Source organism: Prionailurus viverrinus, chromosome A1 (assembly GCF_022837055.1).
Source record: "Prionailurus viverrinus isolate Anna chromosome A1, UM_Priviv_1.0, whole genome shotgun sequence".
NCBI lineage: Eukaryota > Metazoa > Chordata > Mammalia > Carnivora > Felidae > Prionailurus > Prionailurus viverrinus.
In genome coordinates, this window is record NC_062561.1 from 196,314,417 (window position 1) to 196,338,978 (window position 24,562).

Consider the following 24,562-nt stretch of genomic DNA (forward strand, 5'->3'; position numbering starts at 1 on the left):
GCCACCTACGCTGGGTGGCCACCTTCGATAATTGTTTATGTGCTTAATCTATTCCATCTGCTCAACAATGAACAACAAGAGGGCAAAGGCCAGTCATCAACAAATGATTATTGATTGCTACCACATGCCAAGCACTGAATGAGACAGACACAAACTCTGCCCACGTGGAGTGCTTTTTCTGTAGGCAGTGACATGTTCACCTGCACCCCTCCATAGTACCTTACGCATATGGTGGGTGCTCAATTAATCAGAAGGGTCGGAGGATTTCAGAGCAAGCGGGCCTGCGAAACTAAGACAACCTAGCACTCCACAGTCTAGTCCCTTGGCAGACAGATGTCCCATCCTGCTACCTTCCCTGCTGGGTCAAGCCCCAGAGCTGTTCTCTGAGCAGCCACCACCAGTTGGATGGAGTGGGTACTCAACATACAACTGTTCGTTGTGCCTCATCTAATGCAAAACTGCCATTTCACAGATGAAGAAACTGAGGGCCATGTAAGACAAAGAATTAGCCCAAGATAACGTGGTTAGAGACGGAACTATGACTATACCCATTCTCCCCAGCTCTCACCTTACTGTTTTCCTCTGTCCCACAGTGACCTTTAAAACCCTGTAGTAAGTAAATGCCCATGGAAATACAGAACAGACTTTCCAACAACTTTTGACTAGTTGACCAGGTGCTTTCTGCACAGAATAAACAGCAGCTCATTGGATAACCTCCCTGCCAAAGCAAAGGAGATAGAATTCTGACCCAAGTCAGAGGACAAGTTGCCTGGAAACTAAGTCGGACACCCCTCATTCAGAGATGTTTTTGGAGGGCCCATTTCCCAAGCTTGGCCAGGCTGCAATTCAGTATAACCAGCTGAGAAATCAGGATGGATTATTTCTACTATAAAGGGATTAAGGGATGGAATTCTTCCCTAAACTTTTAAACCCACCTGTAAGCACACAGACCAGGGTGTCCAATCCCTACTATTCCAACCTCCTCACCTCTTATCATTGTTCTCTCTCTCTCTCTCCCTCCCTCTCCCTCCTTCCCTCCCTTTCTCTCTCCCTCCCCCTCATTTCCTCCCTCACACACACTAAATGTCTTTCAGTTCTCCAAGTCCTCTCTCACCTCTAGACTGGATACATGCTGTTCCTTCTACTCAAAACACTCTTCCTCCCGTATTTCTTCTAGCCCAACTCTACACCCAGCCTTCAAGGTCTACTATAAAAACCGCTTTCCCCACAAAGCCTCTCGGAAAGCCCTCGCCTTGCATTAAGTGCGGGTGCGTGCCAGTCCCCTGTGTCCACTGAACCCCTCGCTCCTAGCACTGGCCGCACCTCAGACACCTTTACTTGCACATTCTCCTCTCCCCATTTCACTCCCCTCCTCTCTCCTCCCAGGCTGCACCTGCAACTTCTCCTCCAGCCCTGAGCACCTCTCCCTTGGCTGTCCTCTGCCCCTCGTCTTGTCCTTCCTCCCCTTATCCCACCCGTGACTTCCCGACCGACTCCTCTGTGCGTGTTGAACCAAGGAGACGGAATCTGTCGAGGGGGCTCCCTCTGCTAACCCAGAATGGTTCTTGGTGCTGTGGTGCCTCACAGGGTGAAATTGAAGTTGTTTCTCCCCAGTATGGCTGCCAACCCCAGCTCATTTGAAATTCAGATTGACAGCTCCCTATGGATTCCCTATGTCCAATTGATGTTGCAACCGGAGGAGGAGAACCTGAACATTGATCTGGCCTTTCTTCCAACAAATCCCTGAAAAATGAATCGTTCCACTGGAGAAAAATCTCGAAACTGGATTGGGAAGAACAAAGACACAAACACACTCACGTTCCCCCAAAAGATTCCAGACAAATGCAGATCCCAAGACCAGATGTGTATAAAAGGAGGGGGGGGGAGGGAATATGACAGACTAATAAAATGATGCACTAGGGCCAGAAGGACTCTTAGAGATTATTCTAACCCCCTTATTTTATAGTTTGGGAAACTGAAAGCCTCAAAGGGAAGTGACACCCTGAAGGTCACAGAACCCCCACTTCACCGGGTCACTCTGCCTCCATTCCCCCTGACCCCAGCTTGGACGCCTACTCCTGGATCTTTCCATGGTCCATTTCATTAGGAGTCAAAACTGAGGTCCTTTAAGTACCACAGTCTCCCAGTATGACGAATCCCCTGGCTAAAAGGTGATAGTTTAACGCTCTTTCCAGTCGGTGTGGCTTTTGCCATAAAGCCTTCTCAGAGAGGGGCAGAACACTTGGTCCCAGAAGACCTCACTGTCTTTCTGAAATTACTATTAATCAAATCTGTCTAAACTGAGTCTGATTCACTGCATTACATTGCAGTAAATCCCTGGAACAATTTGCATCATTTCCAAATACTCTTATAGGGTCAGCAAATCCTAACAATCAAATGTTTCATTTCTCGGATTCATTCCCAGCTTCTCTGTTCAGTAGCTCACAGTCTATAAGCAAAGGTTCAAGTTCACCAGGGGTAGTGGTTCTAAAGGTGCACCAAGGGCTTCTTGATGCGTGGATTTACTATAGGGGGCCCTTGAACTAATTCTGTGCAAAATGTGCTTTCTAAATATAGACCGAAATGTCCATTGATTATCAAGTGGAGGGGCATGGCTATTTTGACATTCAAATGGAGACTTTGTATTTGAAAAAGAATTAGGGATATTTGGGTCTAGGGCGGTAAGAAAAGGGGCGGTGCTTGAGGGTGGTTCACACATAATACAGGTGAATTATTGTTGAGAAATTTTTCTTTCAGTTCTTCTCATTATCTCAAGAAGAAAGTCTCAATCAGGTGTTAACACGTCTCCAACCTTTTCCCAATATTCACTGGTCCTCCCTGAGGCTTGGGGCAAGCTCGGGCTCTGAATGTTGATAAGCCACAGCATGCAGCTAGAATTTTAGACTTCTCTTTTGGTTTTGTCTTCACTGTTCTCACCGTGGTGGTTGCGTCTATTATGGCAAACAATACTGCTTTTTCATCTGTAAGCCGTGACTATATAAAGTTCTGTTTTTAAAAAGAGTAAGTTTGAAAGAAGCGAGGCAATTTAAGGAAACATTGTAACTGACTAGCAGAGGTGGTATAGAAACAAGGCAAAAAAAAAAAAAAAAAACCCATATTTTTGATACCCAAAAGAACCCACTGGTACATGATACATGGTCAAGCTGGGACTCACAAATCTCAAAATTTCAAAGAATTCCGCTGCGACTCACTTGACAAAACAGATGGCATGGTGGTAATCCACGACTGTTTCTCCTCCGTTTTTCAGTGTGGCAAACTCGGTTGTGGGTATCAGGATGGCTGGAAGTCAGACTCGTGTTTTGAAGTTTCTGCATGTCACAGAATGTAACAAGCTTCAAAAACAAATAGGAGTAATGGCAGCCATCACCCGTGGCACTCCTCCCAATTTATAAGCCTTTCCCATACACTGTAGACTTCAGATGAAGCGACCCTTAAAAAAAATCTGAGTTCTAAACCCTTCTCTCATTAAAGTGCTGTGTGACCCAGGGCCAGTTACTTAACCTCTCGGAGTCTCCACGCCCTCAAGTTCAGGTCCGCATGCCAGGGCTTTTAGTGAGTCACCTGCCAGGTAGCCAGACTGAAATGCTGTACAGCAGACATGGGAGCTAGGAGAACCAGAAGACTCTTCAGCTTGGGGAGGATTCGGGTATTAAATGGCACATTTTGCTACCAGCAAATGGTAGGGGATAATTTGGGGCGAATTCATTCTCTCACTCTATGGCATAATAGGATTCAGGATTATGAAAGAGGCCTAAGGGCCAAGAGGGGGCTGGTGCTCTAGTAGCTGCTGGGAGGGAGTACTGTGTTCCCAAATCTTATTATCTGAGAGGAGGGGCAGGAGAGAGAACAGGAGCTTATGAAAGCTTCATAACCACCACTCCTAGAGAGGTTCTAGAAGTGAATTATAGCAGCAGAAAAGTCGTAAATCACCAGTTGCGCGCCTGTGGTCCCCTTTGCTCACACCACAGCCACAGAGCATCCAGGAGTCTGGTGTTGAACGGAGAAAAGGCTGGGACTGTGGTACTGACCGAGGGCCACAGAAGGCATCTGGCAGGACTTCCCAGCCACGCGGGGCCTGTGGTGTGGCTGAAAGCGGCACTGAGACCAGAAGAAGCCCCCAGACTGACTCTGAACTGCTTCAAACACACACACACACACACACACACACACACACACACAGAGCAAGGCAAGAGCAAGCCAATAATATTGAGTGCCCACTATGTTCCAAGAACTGTCCTAGGTGTTTTTCAGCTGTGCCTTCTCAGTTACTCCTTGTGTAAAACTAACATGACCTGAGGCAACTGACTGAAGTTCCGAGAGGTTCAGTAACTTCCTCAAGGCCACACAGCTTATAAATGAGACAGAATAAATTCCAGTCGTCCGTTCTTTCCTCTTTTCTTGCACTATTCTGTACTATCTCTCACATTTCAGAAACACATACATGCACTACACATGCCACATCTATACATCCACGAAAGCATTTGACACATTCACACCCCATACCCCACATCCACACAGACGAACGCCATGCTTAACACACTCTCACATGAACGTCAGTGTTCATCTGGTTGCACACACATATCCATGTAACACAATCCACTGTGCATACACAGACACCTCCATCACACCCGAACCCCCGCACACGTCCATGTACATCTCCCCACTTGTACACATCACATCCAGAAACCTGCCCACATCACACCAACTCACAAACATCCATGCACACAAAACCAGTAAAATGCATTTGTCCCTCACCCTGTCAATCAAAACTAGTTCTTCAGTATATGGATGAGGGGATCTACTAAATAGGAGTGTCTAAATAATCCAGAAATACCCTCTGAACCTGCAAAGGAATACCAGATTGCTTTCAGTATTCTTCATCGCTGGAGATAATAGTCTAATGATTTTAAAGTTGTTAATCCATATATGAATATTTATGAATACCCTATTAGCCAGAATATTTGATTAATTAAAGTAGCATATTATTCATTCATTCATTCACTGTACAATTACTAGGTACCAATTATGCTTGAGACACCATGGTAGGCACAGTAGGGGATTAAAAGAACAAATAAACGATAAATGAAAACACCATGATTCCCCGTCTTCAAAGACAAACACAAGTAACTATATTACAAGGTAACATGGTCCGGAACCTGATAAGGGAGGGGATGTGAGAGAAAAGGGCACAAGGAGATATGATGGCTCTGAAGATTCTGGACCTGGAGGATGGGGACCTGAAGCTTCTGGACCTGTGCCGTCCGGGGAGCAGTGGTCTGGAGGAGCAAGTTCAGAGAGGAAGCCGTGGCATTGAGGTTGGGAGATGAATTTGCTGCACAGGCAGGACAGCTAGGTAGACGAGCCCTGCGGGTGTTTGCAAATGAGGAAAGGGGGCTTCCGGGAGCAGCCAGGTGGAGACACAGATGTGAGAATCATCCATTAGAGGTGATCACTTAAACCGTTACAACTGTGATATCAGAAACAAGCCAAGGCGAAGAATGAGAGAGGTTGAGTGCAGATCCTTGGGGAATGCAATGTCGTACTTGGCTGGGTGACAGAAGCTCCCATCTTACACGACACACACACACACACACACACACACACACGTGCGTGCACACGCTCATCTATGCGTTCACCTCCTCAACGTACCTGCTCCCCAGCACTACACGATAGGTCTGCGTTTGCTCCCAGCTCTCTCCTGGTGTAATTTCAAGACTAGGAAAGCTCAGTTGCCCAAAGCAACCCAAGTGATTGTTCTTTAACCCTTCAGCTTCCAATCTTGACTTTTCTAGAAATCTGTACACCTTTGAGCGTGTGGCAGGGGGACAGCAGCCACTGTTGACAGACGTCAGTAGTTCATGCTATGGCTTGAATGAGAACCTGAAACCACTTTGTCACATAGGAATGGGGGTGGGGTGGGGACAGAAACACTGTGCAGCATCCCACAGTCTGATCTTAAATCCCCCAGTCTTGAGACACCGAGGCAGACTGACTTACTCTGAGACCTACGTCCGTCTCTTCCAGTAACTGTGCCTCAATTCTCCCAACCGAGCATTTTCTAAGGTGTAGGTTTCATGAGATGGTAGTCCCATACGGATAGGCTTCTAAGCTTGTTAAAGCTTCTGAGAAGACTCCAGGTACAGATGCCTGATTATATTTCTGTTCCCAAATGCATTTGACTTGGGCAACATTATTTTTTAATTAGTGACTCTGACTCTGAAGAGAGACGCTGGGGAAAGGCTGGACTATTAGGTCTCTGAGATTCTGTCTGGTGGTGCTATTCCCCAGGAACACCTAGAAGAATGCAGGGACCTAAAATACAGAGCTGGACCTGGTGGGAAGTTAACCCTTCAGTCTCCTCCCCAGGGAGGCCCAGCAGCCATGACTGCTCAAAACCTCAGCCTGAAGACAAGGCAGCTTCTCAGCAGCAATCAGACACCCAGCTGTCTGCCAGGATCCCACATTGGTAGATATCTGGCCGAGTAAACCACAGAAGCTGACCTTTCCTCTTTAAGGACCCACACTGCCTATTTCCCAGGCTGAGAACACTCTGGTGGTTCTCGGGTCTGGGCAAGGTGGGGATAGGATCACAGGGCCATCATTAACCCGCTGCTTTTCTCTCTCCCTTCTTAGCCTTGCTGCTTCGAAGGAGGCTGACGCTGCCCGCTCCGCACCCAAGCCTATGTCACCCTCGGATTTCCTGGATAAGCTCATGGGGAGAACCTCTGGATACGATGCCAGGATCAGGCCCAACTTCAAAGGTAGAGAAAACTTTCCGTCCAGATCCTCAGGGGTCTGCTTTCCTAGATTACAGAAGCAAGCAGCATGGTATTATACGCAGACGGTAAACACATGGTATGAATCCCACGACTCTTTCCTCTCCCAGAGGCAGACATCGTTAGTCAGTTCTGTCTTCTCCCCACCAGGACCGAAACAAAGCTGCAGAGAATCCAGCTCGACAGTACCCTGGTTTCCAGGAGTCAGTATGTGCGTGAAACCCTGTTTGCTCCCTCTGGTTATGATGGACAATTGACAAACGCGGAGAAATGGGTTCATGTTTTGTTTCAGGCACAGACTTACACTCTGAACTTGGATAAGCCTCTTCCTGTCCCTGGGCCTCAGTTTCCTCATCTCTGCGGTGATAGAGTTGGCTGGATCTGTGGTTTTTATAAACTATGTTCCACGGAGCCCTCAGGCTTTTCCCACCATGTGCCCCAAAAAGGAGCAGAGGGCATAGCGAGCAAGCCCACCCTTGCTTCCCCCCACAGGCAGCTCTGGTTGTATTTGTTTCAGAGAAGAAACTTCCAGCTAAAATGCATCTGCTGAAAGTTCCCAGGGATTGCTATATAATTTTGAGACGTTCTAGCCTAACTCAGAGTCATGATTTCAAATGGCCACAGGGACTGGGCAGGTTACTTAAATGAGTGAGGTGAGCCAAGAGGAAGGCCAAAGGGAGTTGTAGCGATTCTGGAGAAATAGAGGTGCAGGCCTCTCTGAAGCGGGGGGCCTCTCCCCAGCCCCAGCCCCAGCCCATAATTACCTGCAGGAATGAGGGAGGGCCCCATGTTGCCAGATCATCCAGTAGTCTAAGAAGAGCCAGAAATCAAGATTTATGCAAAATGTCCTGATTCCTAAAATATGTGAATTCAAGCAAAACATGTTTGCAAGCCAGATACACTGCGGGGGGGCGGGGGGGTGCAATTTACAAATCCTCACCAAACTGATCTGGAAAGCTTCTTTTAACTCTCAGAGTCCTCTGAGATCTTAACGTCTGTTACAAGAGGAAACCAGCTCCCTTTGTCCATGGATGCCCTGGGAAGTTGTGGCCATCTCAAACTACTGAACAGAGTTCCGCAGGTGTGGTCCTTAAGGGGCTCCCTGTGCACGCCTGCCTTCCTCCCAGTACCCCTGCTGAAATCTTATTTCGAGGACCAACTGCCAGCCTCCTAATCAATTCTTGATTCCAAATGCCCTTCCGCACTGTTCCTTTTGGCTCAAGTGCAAGACCAAACAAGGGATGTGACAGCTGATAACAGCTTCCTAATATTTGCTCACTTCACTCGCCATTCTCCAAGTACCCTTCTCACAGTGCTCTGCAAGTGGGGTTGGTTGTTTGGGGCCCACCTCCCACTCCTGTTTACCGTGAGGCTCCCCTGGCACCTTCTCTGAGGCCATACCTTCCAACATCATTTAGCATGACCTTGCCTCCCTCAGGGACAGGTAAGTCAGGACCAAGGTCATGGCCACAGGGTCTGGGCCCAAGCCCTTCACCAGGGTCACGATTTCAAACGCCCAGGGGGATCAGGTATGGCACATGAGTAAAGCAGGATGGGGAGAAGGAAAGAAAACCAGTAAGCACAAGTTCACCTAAGAGCAGCCATTTCTCAGGTCCTAACAGTAGCTGCCAGGTAGGAATGCAGGCCCTGGGCAGCGGGCCTTCCAAGAGAAGACTTGAGGCTGGAGTTTGCTGTCAAATCATCCAAGTTGGCAGCTAAATCACATCTTTTAGCAACACCATTGGCCAAACCGAATACATTACAGACCTGACCACCAGGTTGCCTCCGTTGCCGCTGGTGGTTTTCGGGAATTCCAGCCCAGCATGCCCCCTGGTGGGCTCTCTTGGAACTCCATCCTGAGTGCCCTGGGCTAGCTCTCCTAAGGAGGAAAGCATGTGTTGGACGTGTATGCATCCAGAGTAGAGGTGTTAGCTTTCCTCTATGCATAGCACTGTACGTGGCACGTAGATGGCCCTCGATAAACCTTTCAAAAATGAATGAATGAAACAAAATATATGCTAAGGCTTAGAGCATCCCAAGGGATGCTGTCAAGACTTCAACTCAGCTACGTTTACTCAATTCTTTGTCTAATGCTAGCAATTTATTTGTGTATTCACTCATTTATTTACTTATTTGCCTATCAATGGACATTTTTTTTTATTTTTTTTAACGTTTATTTATTTTTGAGACAGAGAGAGACAGAGCATGAACGGGGGAGGGCCAGAGAGAGGGAGACACAGAAACTGAAACAGGCTCCAGGCTCTGAGCTGTCAGCACAGAGCCTGACGGCAGGCTCGAACTCACGGGCCACGAGATCATGACCTGAGCCGAAGTCGGCCACTTAACCGACTGAGCCACCCAGGCGCCCCTATCAATGGACATTTTTAAGGAGTAAAATTTCACCCAGACTATAAAACTATTGAATCAGCTGAGAACAAACTGAGGGGTGATGGGGGGGGAGGGGAAAGTGGGTGATGGGCATTGAGGAGGGCACCTGTTGGGATGAACACTGGGTGTTGTATGGAAACCAATTTGACAATAGATTATATTAAAAAAAAAATTATTGAATCAAGCAGGGCCCTTCTCCTCCCCAGTCTGAGAACCTTACTTTGAATATCTGGGCCCCAAATCTACAGGACTAGAAAATGTCTTAGACTTTTTCCAAACCTGCAGTGTCTCTCCCCGCTTCAGTCTCCTCCAAGTTGGGGGAGGAGAGAGAACACCCCTCTCCCCACCTCCCCTTCCCAAGAACTAGGAGGCAAGTTTTCTCCACTCTCCCTTGTGGTGAGAGCTGAAACATTGGCATGAAGTGTCCCCTGCCCCCGAGCCCCATGGTCCCTTCACACTCCCACTCAGGCACAAAGAAGATTCCCCACAGCCCCATACAAACCACAGAGCTCCTGAAAAGGCCATGTAGATAAGGCCCCTGTGACCCTAACACAAGAGGAAGAGGCCTGCATTGTTTGAAAACTGCACAGAGTGATTAATCACTCAGCAGTTTCCTTCAAGCACCAGAAATTTTGCCTGCTCCTGAATCTCCTGAAGGCAGGGGTGGCTGGGAACAGCAGGCTGAGTCTGCAGAACACCGTGGCAATGCAAAGCGTTATATGGAAGTACAGAGCACTAATATCGGAGTCCAGTCCTCCCACTACCGACCCGATAGCGTGACCCGGAGAGAATCACTTGACATGTCTGGGCCTGTTTCTGCATCTGTAAAATGATCCAGTAGGACCTAGGCCCTTCCAGCTCTGATGTTCAGTATCTTCTCTAAGACTCTGTGTAGGATAATGGCTCCCAGGATCAGGGGCACAGCCTAATACAAACACATACACAAAAGCAAAATTAAACTTTAATATTTAATGAAATATATACATTATCCTGCTGCCAAAGGCAGCCAGATTGTAATTTTCTCAAGGATAATTTAATTTCAGATTTATATCAATGAACCGCACCTCCCCCATGGGGTCCCTTCGGCTGGTACCCTCTCACACACATAAATCAGGATCTAATTTGTATGGGAGTCACAGCACCACACACTTGCAGGGCCTGGGTGGGGGCTCTGGGTGTGTCATTTCAAGGCATGGGCAATAACTTTTGGGGGCATCTTAATGGTATGCGACTGAACGAAAAGAAAAGCCCGGTCTGAGTCTAAATGAGGACCAAAAAAAAAAAAAAAAAAAATTAATGGGTCTTCGTTGAAGTGGTAGTGACAAGGAGGCAGGCTTCCTCTCAGCATAAGGGAATTTTTTTAGCAGACAGAAGTACCCAACTATGGAAAGGGCTGCTCAAGACAAAATGAGTTCCCCAGTACTGGAAGTGTTCAAGTGCTCAGCCTTGAATGGGTAGCTGGTGCCATTATAGCAATGGTTCCTAACCTTGGCTGTACATGGGAATCACCCAAGTTAGCTTGTTAAACAAGAGTGTCTGGGCTAATCTCCAGGGATTTGGGTTCACTGGGTCTGGGGTCGGGCTGAGGAATCTGCAGTTTAACCAGTTCCCCAGGTGATTCTACTGCAGACAGCAGGCTGGGAAGGAATTGATTAGGTGACCTTTAAGAAAACCTTCCAGGCCTGAAATCCTGTAACCTTGTAATTCAAATGGAGAACTTCCTTAAAGGAATTCCAAACCAAAGGAGCTCAGAGTGTCTACCCAGGTCAAGAGCTACTGTCCCAGACTGAGGGGGAAATTGTTACCCAGAAACAGGAAAAGGCATGCCTAAATAAAGTAGCCAGTGCATATTGGAGCTTTATCGAAAACCCAGGGAGACTGGCACTCCCTTGGAGGGAAAACCTGGATTCCCACCAAAGACTGAGTCCCTTCCTACACACCGAGATTTCTGAAAAGAAGGAAACTTTGGCTGAGTTTGGGCAAAATGTTTGGGCTACTTTTTAAAGAGGGACAGAAGGGAGGGGGTAACAGAGGACACAAGGATTGTCTGCTTCCTTCTTTCCACAATCAGAAAACTTGGATTTGACCCCTGGCTCTACCACTTGCTGGCTAAATAAACCCAAGGAAGTTTATTAAAACTCTCTGCTCCACAGCAGGGATGATAAATTTTTTCCGGCTCCCACAGGACCTCATGGGGATCAAAAAGAAAGCAGACCTGAAAAAAATTCACAGATTGCACATTGCAATCTTCACGTGAAGGATTATGAGTTCTCATCCAAGTATTACCATTTTCAAGGTCAGCTCAAGGTTTATCACCTTCCTGAAGTCTTTCCTAATGACTTGCTCCCCAGCACCTCTCTCATACCTAGACCCCTATTGCTTATGGCAATCTTAACCCGTAGTCTCACATTCCTCTCTGGCTATTTTATACTGGTCCCCTTGTCAGCTCATGTGGAAGCCCAGCACTTAAAATCCTGGATTCTGCCACTCTGTAACCTTAAGCATGCCCCTTCCTTTCCTCGAACCTCTTTCCTCCAAGTATAGCGAGCCACCAGCTTTGGAATTAGATAAATCTGAACTCAAACCCTGGCTCCACCATTTACTAGTTGTGTGGTCATGAACAAATAACCTCTCTAAGCCTATGTTTCCTCATCTGCAAAATGGAGGTAATAACCATGTCTTCTTATGGAGTTGTCGAGAGGATGTAATGAGACAATATCAGTAACACTCTTAACACAGCAGTGAACCCTGTAATGCTCAGTAAATGGTAACTGCTACAACTAATACTATAAAATGAAGAGATTGGGCTTCAACTGGACAGAGGTCCCCTAACAATGAGATCCCAAAGAGCAAATATCTCGCCATTTGTGTCCTCTCCTTTTCAGTAGAATTCAAAAGCTTGCCTAGCAAGTATTTAACAAAGACTTATGGACTTCCCTGGAGGTTCCCTCTGGATTCCTCAGCTGATAATTCCCATCAACGCCCTTTCAGGCAATCATTCTTGGTTCATAAGTTCAAGGCGAGGAACTTGCTGTTCCTGGCGATTCCCAAGATGGCCTCCAAATGTTGTAGCCGTAAATGCATTTCAGCCACAAATTAGAAGACAGCCGATGGGGTTTGGGGAAGGGATTTCAACCATATGGCAGGATGATGAATCATCCTGTGTTAATGAAAGTACATCTCAGCTCAGCCTCTGGTGTTCTGTACCTGGTGCTCACTTGGGGACCAGGGAATCTGGCATAGCAATGTAGCTGGGAGTCCCAGCTGCTCAGGGGTGGGGTGGAGGGCAAGCAAGGGTCTCCACCACCAAGAGGGATCCATCCCTGGAGTCAGTGTCCCAACAATGGGTCCTATCCTGTGGGTTTCTTCCTGACCATGGAGCTAAGCAGCAATCTCTCTTGATTGGCAGGTCCCCCGGTGAATGTGAGCTGCAACATTTTCATCAACAGCTTCGGCTCCATTGCTGAGACAACCATGGTGAGTGAGTCAGAATACAGGCTGCTATTTCCCGCTGGGGGGTGTATCTCTTCCAGAAATATGGCACCCTCTGCATTGCGCTTCCCCGAGGAGGCGGGGAATCTGGTGGGGTTTGGGGTTTCTTTGTTTTTTTGTTTTTTTCAGATCTCTAGTGTATATCAGACTTGGACATTTTTACTGTCCTATTCAATGTTTTGGGTGAAGACGTGCATCTGAAAATGGTCAGAGAGCCGGCAAGGCTAGAACATGCCAAACACCCAGGATCACAGGAACAACATTATAGCAACAGGCTGAAGTTTTAGATGAAAAGAAAATACAAAGAGCTGCTTATAAGTTTACAGCTCAACTGTACAATAGCAGAAGACAGCTTATAGAAGCTGCAGTGGGTATACTGGGTTGATTCTACTCCTCTCTCTGCTTTTGTGTGTCTTTCAAAATTCACATGGTAACAAGTTTAGAATAAGTCAACTATAATGGGGGTGCCTGGGTGGTTCAGTGGTGTTAAGTGTCCAGCTCTTGATTTCTGCTCAGTTCATAATCTCACAGTTCATAGGTTCGAGCCCCACATCGGGCTCCGCATTGACAGCTGCAGAGGGAATCCCAGCTTGGGATTCTCTCTCTCCCCCTCTCTCTCTGCCCCTCCTCCTTGTGCACACTCTAGCACATGTGCGCTCTCTCTCTCTCTCTCTCTCTCAAACTAAATAAATAAACAAAAATAAAATAAAACAGAATGAAATAAACCAGCTATACTGGAAAAAAAGACTAGAGGGGAAAATACAAAAAAATGTTAAGAGCAATTATCCCTGGATTGCAGATTTATGGATAATTTTCAATTTTCTTCTTTCAGTATTTCCCTACTTTCTGAATTTCTGCAAGGAGCAAACATTACATTTGTGATTATAAATAAATGCAGTGATGCTTCAAAAATTTTTTTCTCAATCCTTGGGGAAAAAAATCAATTGTACTTGTTTCGAAAGGAGTGATCTAACTCATGAGAAAAGAATTAAAGCAGCCTGAAGAGTCCTCTCTTTAGGAGCAGACTGAGAGCAGCCAGCCAATCACCAAGTCCTATAGACAGATGTTACTGCCAGGAAATCCTCTCAGCCACCCATTTCTGGACATCCCCGTCCCCCTAGTCTCATTCAGGCTTCCATGGGGCTTGCTCACATTACTGCAAAAGAGTTTTAACTCCCATCCTGCCCCACGCCCATCCTTCTTTCTCACACACTGGCCCTTCTAAGACCACAGATTAGACCACACCACTGCCCTGCTTCCACACCTCCCCTGTGGCTCCCCCCGGCTTCAGCATTAAGCCCCCTTCCCTTGCTGACTGCTATTCTCCTTTAAGTCTATACTTGAATTACCTGCAGAGGCAGACTTCACATTCTTAACACAGGTGTACACGTGCAAGTTCACATGTGTGCTTGACCCAAGGCTACAGTGAGTTCTTCCCACCCATTCTCATGACACGTTTGACAGTCCCCATACTAGCCCTTACCACACATGCATACCACCATTAAGAGTCTGCTTATTCGTCCCTGTTCTCCCTGTAACGCAAGTTATTCTGGGCTGGAAGCTTGTCTCGTTTCCTGTGGTAACCTCAGCAGCTGGCACAGTGATTTAATAACGGGTACTCAATAACTTTTCAAAATAAATAAACCAACTCAAATATATTGTCGGTTGATTGACACGGTGATTCAGTCCTAAACATTTAGAGAGATTAGATATAATCTTTCAGTCCCAGACTGGCAAAAATCACTGAGCTCTATAGATCATGGGGCAAATGGTCCAAAATCTGTCCTTTTGTAAAGAGGCCTGTCTTCATAGGATCACGGAGACCCTGCCCACATCCAAAGGATGAATGATCAAACTCCTTAAAATTAATAGGCGTCTTACCTCCAAATGGAGATGATCCGACCTGTTGACTAGGAACAAATCCAGCTGCTTTTCACTGGGTATCCAGGTCAAAAAGCCAGGTTTTCCCATACTTTGAATGGATGTCTTAAGAGCGCCTAAGGAGCCCCCCTGCTTTTCTTCTTGTCCCTCCCAAATCAGAAGCTCATTGACACTTGCATTATTCAGTCTTTGTGTGGTGAGTATTGACACTTCTGCTCTTCTTCTGGAATAGTAAATAGTTATCAGATCAAGTCAGGGACCGCATAGCTATGTAAAGAACTTATTATTTGAGGACAGGTATACATATCCGCTCTCTACCCCCACCCCAACTTGTTTCTAGGTGATGGCCACAGATCTTGACACAGATTCCTAATGGAAGAGCAGTCTGCCTTTATTTTGTGTGGTGGTTAAAAGCCAGACTCTGGTGCCACATAGACCCAGGCTCATTCACTATATGTGAGGAACTAATTTGTTTCATGTCTTTAAGCTTCAGTTTCCCCATCTGTAAAATCCCAGTGGTGACTAACATACTGACTTCCTTGAGACATCATGGGTGGAAATTATGTGCAAGAGAGTGTTTAGCACAGTAAAGAGTTTTTGTAAGTGGTTTTCATGTTTCCCATGATAATGCTGATGGTGATGGTGATGATAATGGAGACCCCAAAGCTATCAGTAATTAGCTATACAATCTTGAGCCTCAGTTTCCCCCTCCCCCATGTCTCCTGTCCACCTTTCCAGACTTCACTCCTGCTGCAATTTGCTCTCTACAGAGACAGTGTAACAATTAGGACACAGCCCTCCATGGCCAGACCAAACCTGAGGTTCAGCTCTGTGACCTCGGGCAGAGTAGCCTGAGTCAGCCTTCCCATCTGTAGAGTGGGGTACCATCCGCCTTGTGACGTGTTATGAGGACTAAGAGACAAAGCACAGAAAATGCTAAGTGCAGTGCTTGACACAAAGTACACACAATGAATGTCTGCCATTACTCTTAAACACTCCTCCTAATTTTCAACACATTTCACACTCACTGTCTCTTGTCAGATTCCTTCACTAAAACTTTGGTCCTGCAACCACTCTCTATACAGTAGACATGGTGGACACTATGTCCCCCAATTTGCAGCTGAGGAAACAGATTTGGAGGTATCACATCACAGAACCAGTGAGCTCCCAGGCAGGGATTAAGATCCAGTTCTCGAAAGCCAGAGAAGGTGTCTGTTGTGCATCAAACCACCACAACATCAAAGGGCCAAGACATAGGAAATGGAGGGACCACAGACCCACACAGCACGCTTATGCAACCACCTAAGTGTCGTCAAACGTCGAAATCCAACCTCTTTTAAGTAGGCTATTGTTGAAAGTGCCAAATTAAAAGAGGTGGGATTTCTATGTTTGGCAACACTTAGGTGGTTGCATGGAAACCAATTTGACAAGAAATTTCATATTTTAAAAAAATAGTAAAATAAAATAAAATAAAATAAAATAAAATAAAATAAAGAAATCCAGCCTCTTATGGTGCCAGGCTCAGTATGCCTCAGGAGGGAACAGTCAATAATGAAAATCGAGATAACCAACAAGGGAGGCCCCGGGGGGGCCATGGTCCCCTGGGGTGGAGATACATAATCTCTAGACAAAGAATGAGAAACTGGCAATGATCTGCCTCCTTGGGAGTGTTCCACAGGGGACAGAGTTTACTCCTTAGTAATTAAAGTTAATCCAAAAGAGGAGTTACCATTTTCAGCTTGTACATTCCACAATACTGTGATTTTTCCCCCCACTGGGTCCTTAATTATCTGTATGTGTTTAATTTACTTTGCAGATGAATTAGGAAAAACAAAACATAATACCTCAGAACTAGAAAAAAAACCTTAAGAAATTGTCTAAGACAGGCCTTCATTTTACAGAGAGGGGACCTGATGGCTAGAGTGAGGACGTCACTTGAGCAAGGTCACACAGCATGGAGCAGGTGGGACAGAAACCCAGGTCTAATGCTGTTTGCAGTAGCCAAGGCCTCCCCTCCCTCGCAGCTTCTTTCTAATGTAGATCCCACCAACGAAACCCTTTGGACCACTTTCCCATTCAAGCCTCTCTCCTTGTCACTCAAAATGTGTTTGCAGAGCAAGACTGGACCCATATTAACACAATAACAAGAGCAACAACCATGTCTAAATGCTACTATGTGCCAGGCAGTGTGCAGAGCACTTTTGCCAATATCATCTCATTCAGACCTCACAAAAGCCTCTGTGAGGCAGGAAATGTAATCCCCATTTTACAGATAAGTAAGCCAAGGCTCAGAAACATTAAGTCACTTGCCTAAAGTCACACAGCAGATCAGTGGCAGAGGTGGAAGTTGAACTGAGATCTGTCTCACCCCAAAGGCTGTCTTCTCCTGAGCCAAATATAAATATTTAATCCCTGGATGTTTGGAATTACCCAGCCCTTGCTTGTTTCCTTTCATCATAAGGAAATCAGAGATGAAAGGGAACTTCACTGAATAGACAGGCCCAAGCCCCCAGACTTCCAGCCCAGCACTCTGCCTCACCAAAAGCACACAGAGCTGACTGTGCTTCCTGGGACCATGGTAATATGAGCATAGTCCCCATGCCAGAAACTTTCCAGCCTGTGTTTGTTCTCCAAGAGCAGCGGGAGTGCATAGCAGCTCTATAAACAGCTGGAGTCCCCAGGCCCGACTGTCTGCCTCCCAGGGCCTGGCTTTATTCACTGGAGCTAGCAGACCTGAGAGCAGAGAGAGGCAGCCAGGAAAGCAACAGGGGTCTCTATCCATTCCCGACGAGGGGAGGGCTGAAGCTGCCAGCCCTTCATCTGACCTTTCCAGGCAGTTTCATTGAGTCTACACAGAAAACGAAGGTAGAGATTGGAACAGGAATGGGAAAGAGAGAAGAGGGAGAGGGGTCCTGAACTAAACAGCCCCTTTGACAAGCCATGAGAGAAAGATCTGGAACTAGAACCCAGAGGGATCCATCCAGCTTGTCTGGACACATGTAAGTCCCTATACTGCAGCATCTATGTGTCCGTGTAGTATTTACACACATGTGTATATTGTGGGATTGTGCATTTTTGCAGATGTACAAAGAGGCATGTGTAAATGTGTATGCTAGCTTACAGAAAATGAAACAGGGAACATCAAAGAGAAATGTGTATGACCAAGCACAGATACGAACGTAAGTCTGTTTCTGTGGTGATAAATGTACATGTAAATAAGTGTGGATGTGCACATATCTGTGTGCACACATATATGTAAAAGTACTTAAGAGTGAACGCACATGAGGTATATTATCTTCAGTTATGCAATTATATATGGATATCTGTGAATATATGAGCACATATTTAAGTACAAATCAGCATCTGAGTGAGCACATTTATGTGTGTATGTATGTACACATGAATATGTGTATGTACAATTACATGTGAATAAGTGAAAGAGGATTTAAATGTGTATCGGTATGTGAGTATGTCCACACACATACATGCGCAGGTACACGTGTGAGTGTGTATATGTGGGGACACATGGATAGCTGGAATTCATGTAGAATATATGTAAACAAACATGAGAGAGAGAAGAGTATATGCGTGTGTGTGTGTGTATGTGTGTGTGTATGAGTATGTGTGTCTGTGTGTATGTGTATTGACACCGTCTGGGCACGAATCCCAGTGTTTCCATTATTAGGACATGTGCTCCAGGCTCTCTTGCCAAGTCTTGGGCTGGCCTGGCATAGAGACAGGCACACTGTGTCCATGACCCCCAGTGACTGGTGAAAGTCTATCCAACTCTAGTCTACAAGTTTGGCCTCCTTTGTAGATATTAAGGAGCAATGGACAGAGTCCTGAACCAGAAATCAAGAGACCAGGAGTTGAGTTCTAGCTCTGCCACCATTTAATGCCACTCAGACTCAGTCCCCTCTAGGTATCTGGCTTTAAGAATGGTGTGTAGGAACACATGAGTAATAGGTATGAATGCCTTCTATGAATGCTACAGAAATACAAAGGATTATTAACTATTTTTTTAAATTTACTTATTTATTTTGAGAGAGAGAGAGAAAGCAGGTGAAGGGCAGAGAAAGAGGAAGGGAGGGAATCCCAAGCAGGCTCAAAGCTGTCAGTGCAGAGCCAGTCGCGGGGCTCGATCCCACAAACCGTGAGATCATGACCTGAGCTGAAACCAAGAGTCAGACGTCTAACTGACTGAGCCACCCAGGCACCCCTAAAGGATTGTTAACTATTGAACCAATCAACCAAGGACTCCAATACATAAGCCTAAGGAAACACCTTCTTAGGTTTATTTCTTCTGTTCCCTATTTTATTCATTTATTCTTTCCACCTCCGTTATTAACCACATCCTATACATACTGAATATGGCATTAAGCTCTAGGAAAAGAGTTCTGTTTTACTCATATTAGGCTAGGCTTTCCTGCAACAACAAACAATCCCCCAAATCTCAATGTCTTCAAACAACAAAGATTGATTTATCACTCATCTAAAGTCTGCTATGGATATTTGTGAATATATGAGCGCATACTTAAGTATAAATCAGTATAAAGCAGATGTGGGGGACTCTCTAAGACCACTGCCCTCCCTGTGGTGGTCGAGCATTGCATTTCCACATCAATGTGTGATTTCACATTTGCCATGCAAGGGAAAAAGGCACCGAAGCCTTGAACACCGGCAAGTCGATGCTTTCCTCCCAGAAGTGACACAGACCACTTCCGCTCATATCTCACTATCCAAAGGAAGTCATGTGGTGCTGCCTGAAGAAAAGTATAATCCCCACCCCCCGCCCCTGACCCCATAGGTCTCTGCTTTCTCTATGGAGACAGTGAACAACAAAACCAAAGGTAACAACAGAGTGTGATGAGTGAGATCACAGAGGTTTGCACAGGATGCTATGGGACATAGCGAATAATGACCACCGATAGCAATATTAGCCCTCACTTATTCACACGTCTTATGTGCGGGGTGCTGTGAAAATGCCGCTGTGTGAATCTGAGCAGTTTTTCTAAAGAGGAAATCTGATCGTGGTACTCTCTCTGTTAACACCTTCCAGCAGAGAATGATGTCATGGAATGACCCAAAGGTTGGGAGGTGGGGGGGAGAGGTTAAAAAAACTCATGTATCCAGCAGTGCTAAAGGAGGGGGGCAAGTCAAGTAAGAAAAGACAACAGCGTCCGATGGGTTTGGCGATGGTGGATGGGGAAGGGGATGGTGTGTGAAATTCAGGAATGTGATATCAGGGGCATGAAGAAAGCAGAAGACAAAGTGTAACAAAGACAGTAGGAAGACAGTTCTTCCAATGAAGAGGTGAGGTGGCAGTGACTCTCATGTATTGACTGCTTTACTGTAATCCAACCATGTAATCCATGTAATCCAACCATCCCATTTTATAAATGTTCATGTAATCCAACCATCCCATTTTATAGATGAGGAAACTAAAGCTCAGAGGGGCTTAATTCACCCAAGCTTTTCCAACCAATAAATACCCTTGCTAGTTACTATCCCCGGGCTGCCTGACTTCTGGAGCCCTGATCTTGGCCACGTTCACCTGCTCAGCACTGGGCAGGAGGAAAGGTGGTGGAGCCAAGGAGATGATGGGCCATGGGTCTCCTGCACTGTGGTCTGGTTAATCAGTAGGATTTGTGTGATTCTATCAGAACTTTTATCACAGCAAGACCTTGGCCATCCATCCCTTCAGATATTTGCAAATGAGGCCTCAAGACACACGAAAACAGCTACCACTTAAGGAGATGAAATGCCCCTTAGCCCAACCCTAAATGTGACTCCATTGTTTGAGCAGCAGTATTTCACAAGGCCAACCTACTTCTGGGGTCAACTGATTGAATGAAGTACATGCTTTGAATCATAGAAGATAAAACTAAATCCATATACTTTTCTCCAACTCTGCTGCTGTCAACTCCAGTTAAACTTGGCATCGTCTCTTTCCTACTTGGCTAAAACTACCTCCTAACTTGCCCCCATGCCTCCCTTCCTCACACCCTACACTGCTTCCCACAGTGGCTAGAGGAATTTTTTTAAGCCCTAAATCAGATCACAGCATCCTCCTGCTTCAAACCCCACAGCAGCTTCTCTTACTCTGTTCTGCTCCCTCTGTCCCCAGAGATCTCTGTGTGAATGACTCCATCTCACCCTGCAGGTCTCAGCTCAGATAGCTCTTCAGAGGGCTCTTCCCTGACTCCCTATCTAAAAACGTTCCCCTCTCCAGTCACTATCACATCACTGGGTTCCAGTATCCTTGAAGCGATGTCTCAGATGTGAAAATTCACTGTTTGTTTATTGTCTTGTTTGCTCTTGTGTTGGGGGGCTTATCTCTCTCAATCATCTCCATATTTCCAGTGCCCAACACACTGCCTGAACCATAGGAGCCCAATCAATATTAGTGGGAAGAATTAACCTTGGAGGTTCTCTGGTTGAACCACCGTCTGTTGTAAGAATCTCAGCCACAAACACTGTGGCCAAGTAGTTTCTGCTTGGATACCTCTAGAGACAGGGAGCTCCCTGTCTCCCAAGACAGCCAATCCCACCTTTGGACAACTCTGAAATCTCCATTTACCCATGGCTTTCATTATGATTCTAGGGCCACAGAGAATCAATCTATTCACCTGACAGCCCTTCAAATAACTGAGGTCAGTCCTCTTGCCCCTTGCCCACACCTGGCTTCTTCAACCATTCCCCATGGTGCGCAGTCCCTTTACCATCCATGGTGCTCTCTCAGAGTACATCCAGTGCCATTGCCTTCCATCTTGAAATGAAAGGGCAAGAAATGAACCCTGGCCCCCCAGGACTGCTCAGAGCAGACCAAAGTGGAGCCATCATTATCCCAGTTCTGGGTTAGTAGGCTTCAAAGCATTGTTTTTAATAGCAGCCCTACCACCACAATTCATTTTAGGCTAAATCTTATGTGGCACTTTGACAAACTGATTTTTTTTTTACAAAAAGGCCTGTTCTGGATGAAGTGGAGCAGAGGCCAGGAATCTTACTCCTTTGGTTTTTCCCTCAATCCATGCCTTCCCAAGGCGGCCTCAGGCAACCTCCTCAGAACCCTAAAATCACTTCTATGCATGCCACTTCAAAGACGTTTCAGTTTGGGGGTGCTGGGTGACTCAGTCAGCTGAGCGTCCAACTCTTGATTTCGGCTCAGGTCATGATCTCAGGTTGGGGGGTCAAGCCCTGCATTGGACTCTACACTGAGCATGGAACCTGCTTAAGATTCTCTCTCTCGCGCTCTCTGTTTCTCTCCCTCTGTCCCTCCCCCACTCACATCCTCTCTCTCTCTCTAAAAAAAAGAGACATTTCAGTTTAAGTAATCATGTCACAGTGTTCACTCACACTATGCTACAGACAAGAAAACACTGGAACATCTTTTTACGTACATGAGTAACAGATGAAAACAAGCTTTTGTACTAAGTCCAATAAAAAAGAAAAGACAGAGGAAGAAAACAGGAATGCCCCTGAGTCCCACTGTCCTAGCCTGTGTTAGCCACTACAGACGAGCAAGTTAGTGTACATCCTACTACCTTCCCCAACCACACATACATATATGCACATCGACGCGACCTTCATTTAAATAGGACTGTGCTCTTGCCATTTCCACCAACGCTTGGAATCTCTCCCATCACTACATATGGGTCTAACTCATTCTTAACTCTCTGCACACCACCAACGTGGAATATAAGAAGTGGCTTATTATTACTATATTCAAGATACGACAAATAGGGCACCTGTGTGGCTCAGTCAGTTTAGCGTCCAGTTTCGGCTCTGGTCATGATCTCACACTTTGTGAGTTGTAGCCCTAAACTGGGCTCACTGCTGTGAGCACGGAGCCTGTTTGGGATCATCTGTCCATCCCCCACCCTGCTCTGCTCCTCCCCTGCTTGCGCTCTCTTTCTCAAAAATAAATATTTTAAAAAAGATATGACAAATAATTTTAATCTGTGTCCAAGCTTTATGGCCTGCCTAAACAATCCCATGCCATCATTTCATGGTATCGATCCACTCTTTTCCTGATGGATCCTTTGCGTTTAGGTAGCCTTTCACTAATACAAACAACACCCCAAAGGATAGTCGTGTCTACAACTCTGTGTGTTTCCTCAGGATATATTCCAGAAGTGGAATGCCTTTATCAAAGGACATGCACCTTTCTTGTTATTTCAACAGACACTATTGTCCAGCTCACTTACAAAACAGCTTCCAATTTACTGTCCCCATAACAGTGTTCATTTCCCTTTATCCTTGCCAACCCACGATATTATCAAGCCTTTTCATTTTACCAAACAGGATTTTTAAAATGGTACCTCATTGTCAGTTTTAATTTTCATTCCAGATTCCTGGTGAATTTGAGTATCTTTGCATATTTTTTTTTTTTTTGCATACTGGGCATTTTCAATAATAGTCTAGATTTCTTTTTTTACATATACCTCCTTAATACAGTTAGGGTTTAGTTTTCTGCATAGTATTTGGTGGTGGTTTAACTCTATATTTCTCTGATTAGATAGTAATTTTTCTATCATTATGCCTAGGTCTGTTTCTAGTCTCAGTTTATTATTCCATTGCTCCTTTTGTCTGTTTCTGCACCAATACCACACTATTTTAATTTCTAAGGCTTAACATTTTATTTCTACCTCTGCTAGAAAAGTTCTCTGTTGTTCTTCTTCTATAGGTTTTCCTAATGTTTCCAGTCCATTTTCTCTTCCATATAAACTTTAGAATCCACTTGTCGAGGCTGATAAAAATGGCCTCAAGTTTTTATTGAGATCGCATTGAGTTTATAAATTAATTTGGTAAGAATTGACATCTTTACAATATTATGTAAACACGGTACATCCCTCCGTTTATCTAGGTATTCCTTTGTGCCTTTTCAGTAAAGTTTTAGAATTGTTGTTGTTGGTGGTGGTGGTGGTGGTGGTGGTTTTTTGCTTTTTTTTTTTTTTATTGTCTACAAGTCACACATTTCTTGTTAGGTTTATTCCTAGATATTTTGTGTGGTTTGTTGCTATTTGGGATGAAATCTTTTCTGTTGTTGCTTTTTTCCATTACACTTTCAGTCTTTCTACACAGCTAATGCTCGGTCGTTTTTTATACTCTTGGGTTTGGGGGATCCAAGAGAAAGTCTATTAAATGTCATCCAATTAGATACGGCTCAACACTCCACAAAGCCTTGGTAAACTGAATACTTAAAGAAGGCCAAGGATAGAACACTCAGAAATGCCATTAGAGTCTGTTACAGGCAGGAAATGGGGCTTCAGGCAGCTTTGGTATCCTCTGCTGAATGCTTCTCTCCCAGCACCCCACTGAGGGAGGCATCGCAATCGTGAATTTATGACAGCTCAGAGTTGGCTCTCCATCAGATCAGATTCAGGAAGGCTGACTCATGACAGTCAAACCCAGAAAAGACTAAAGTGGGTAAATAAGACTGCCAAGTTATTTAATTTACAGTGGGGCTCTCCATTTGAATAATAGGAATGCTCTTGTCCTCTGTGAAAGCACTCCCTTCCTATTCTCTGAATACCAGGGAAGCCAATCAAAAGTTGCATTTGACATACGTGGAACTGGACAAAAAAGAAGGAAGAAGACTGACAGTCCTGAGGGAAATTTTGTCCATGCCAGAGAGAGGTCTAAGAAACCATCCCTGCCTTACCATTCAGAAAACCTCTTTCCAGGAATGAAAATGTTGATGTTCCCCCATCCCGATGATGCTAGATTACCAGTTGCCAAATTCTTGTTCCTCAAATACCCTTTTCTCATACTACTGAGTGAATGTCTCCCATATGTTTATAAAATAGTCCTCTAAATGAGACACGATACAGTAAATTAGGGTTCCAGTTATTAAATTACAAGCACAGGCCTGTTCTAAATCATTGGGATTACATGTGGGACTTTGTGATTGATTCTGGGCCTTGCCAAGCTCTTCTACTGCATATTCTTCTCTGCTGTAGTTTAACCCACACAGAGCAACCGGTTTTCCATTTTTCCAAATG

At 45.5% G+C, this 24,562-nt stretch overlaps 1 protein-coding gene across 2 annotated transcripts in view; it reads left to right on the plus strand.

Annotated features, from left to right (window-relative positions):
• The window catches only part of GLRA1 (glycine receptor alpha 1), an 81,673-nt gene that overhangs the window by 26,587 nt on the left and 30,524 nt on the right, over positions 1-24,562 (plus strand). For both annotated transcript variants that reach the window (XM_047849023.1, XM_047849032.1), the window contains exons 2-3: positions 6,655-6,782; positions 12,595-12,662. In XM_047849023.1, the coding sequence (XP_047704979.1) occupies positions 6,655-6,782; positions 12,595-12,662 (196 nt within the window). The remainder of the gene's footprint in view (positions 1-6,654; positions 6,783-12,594; positions 12,663-24,562) is intronic.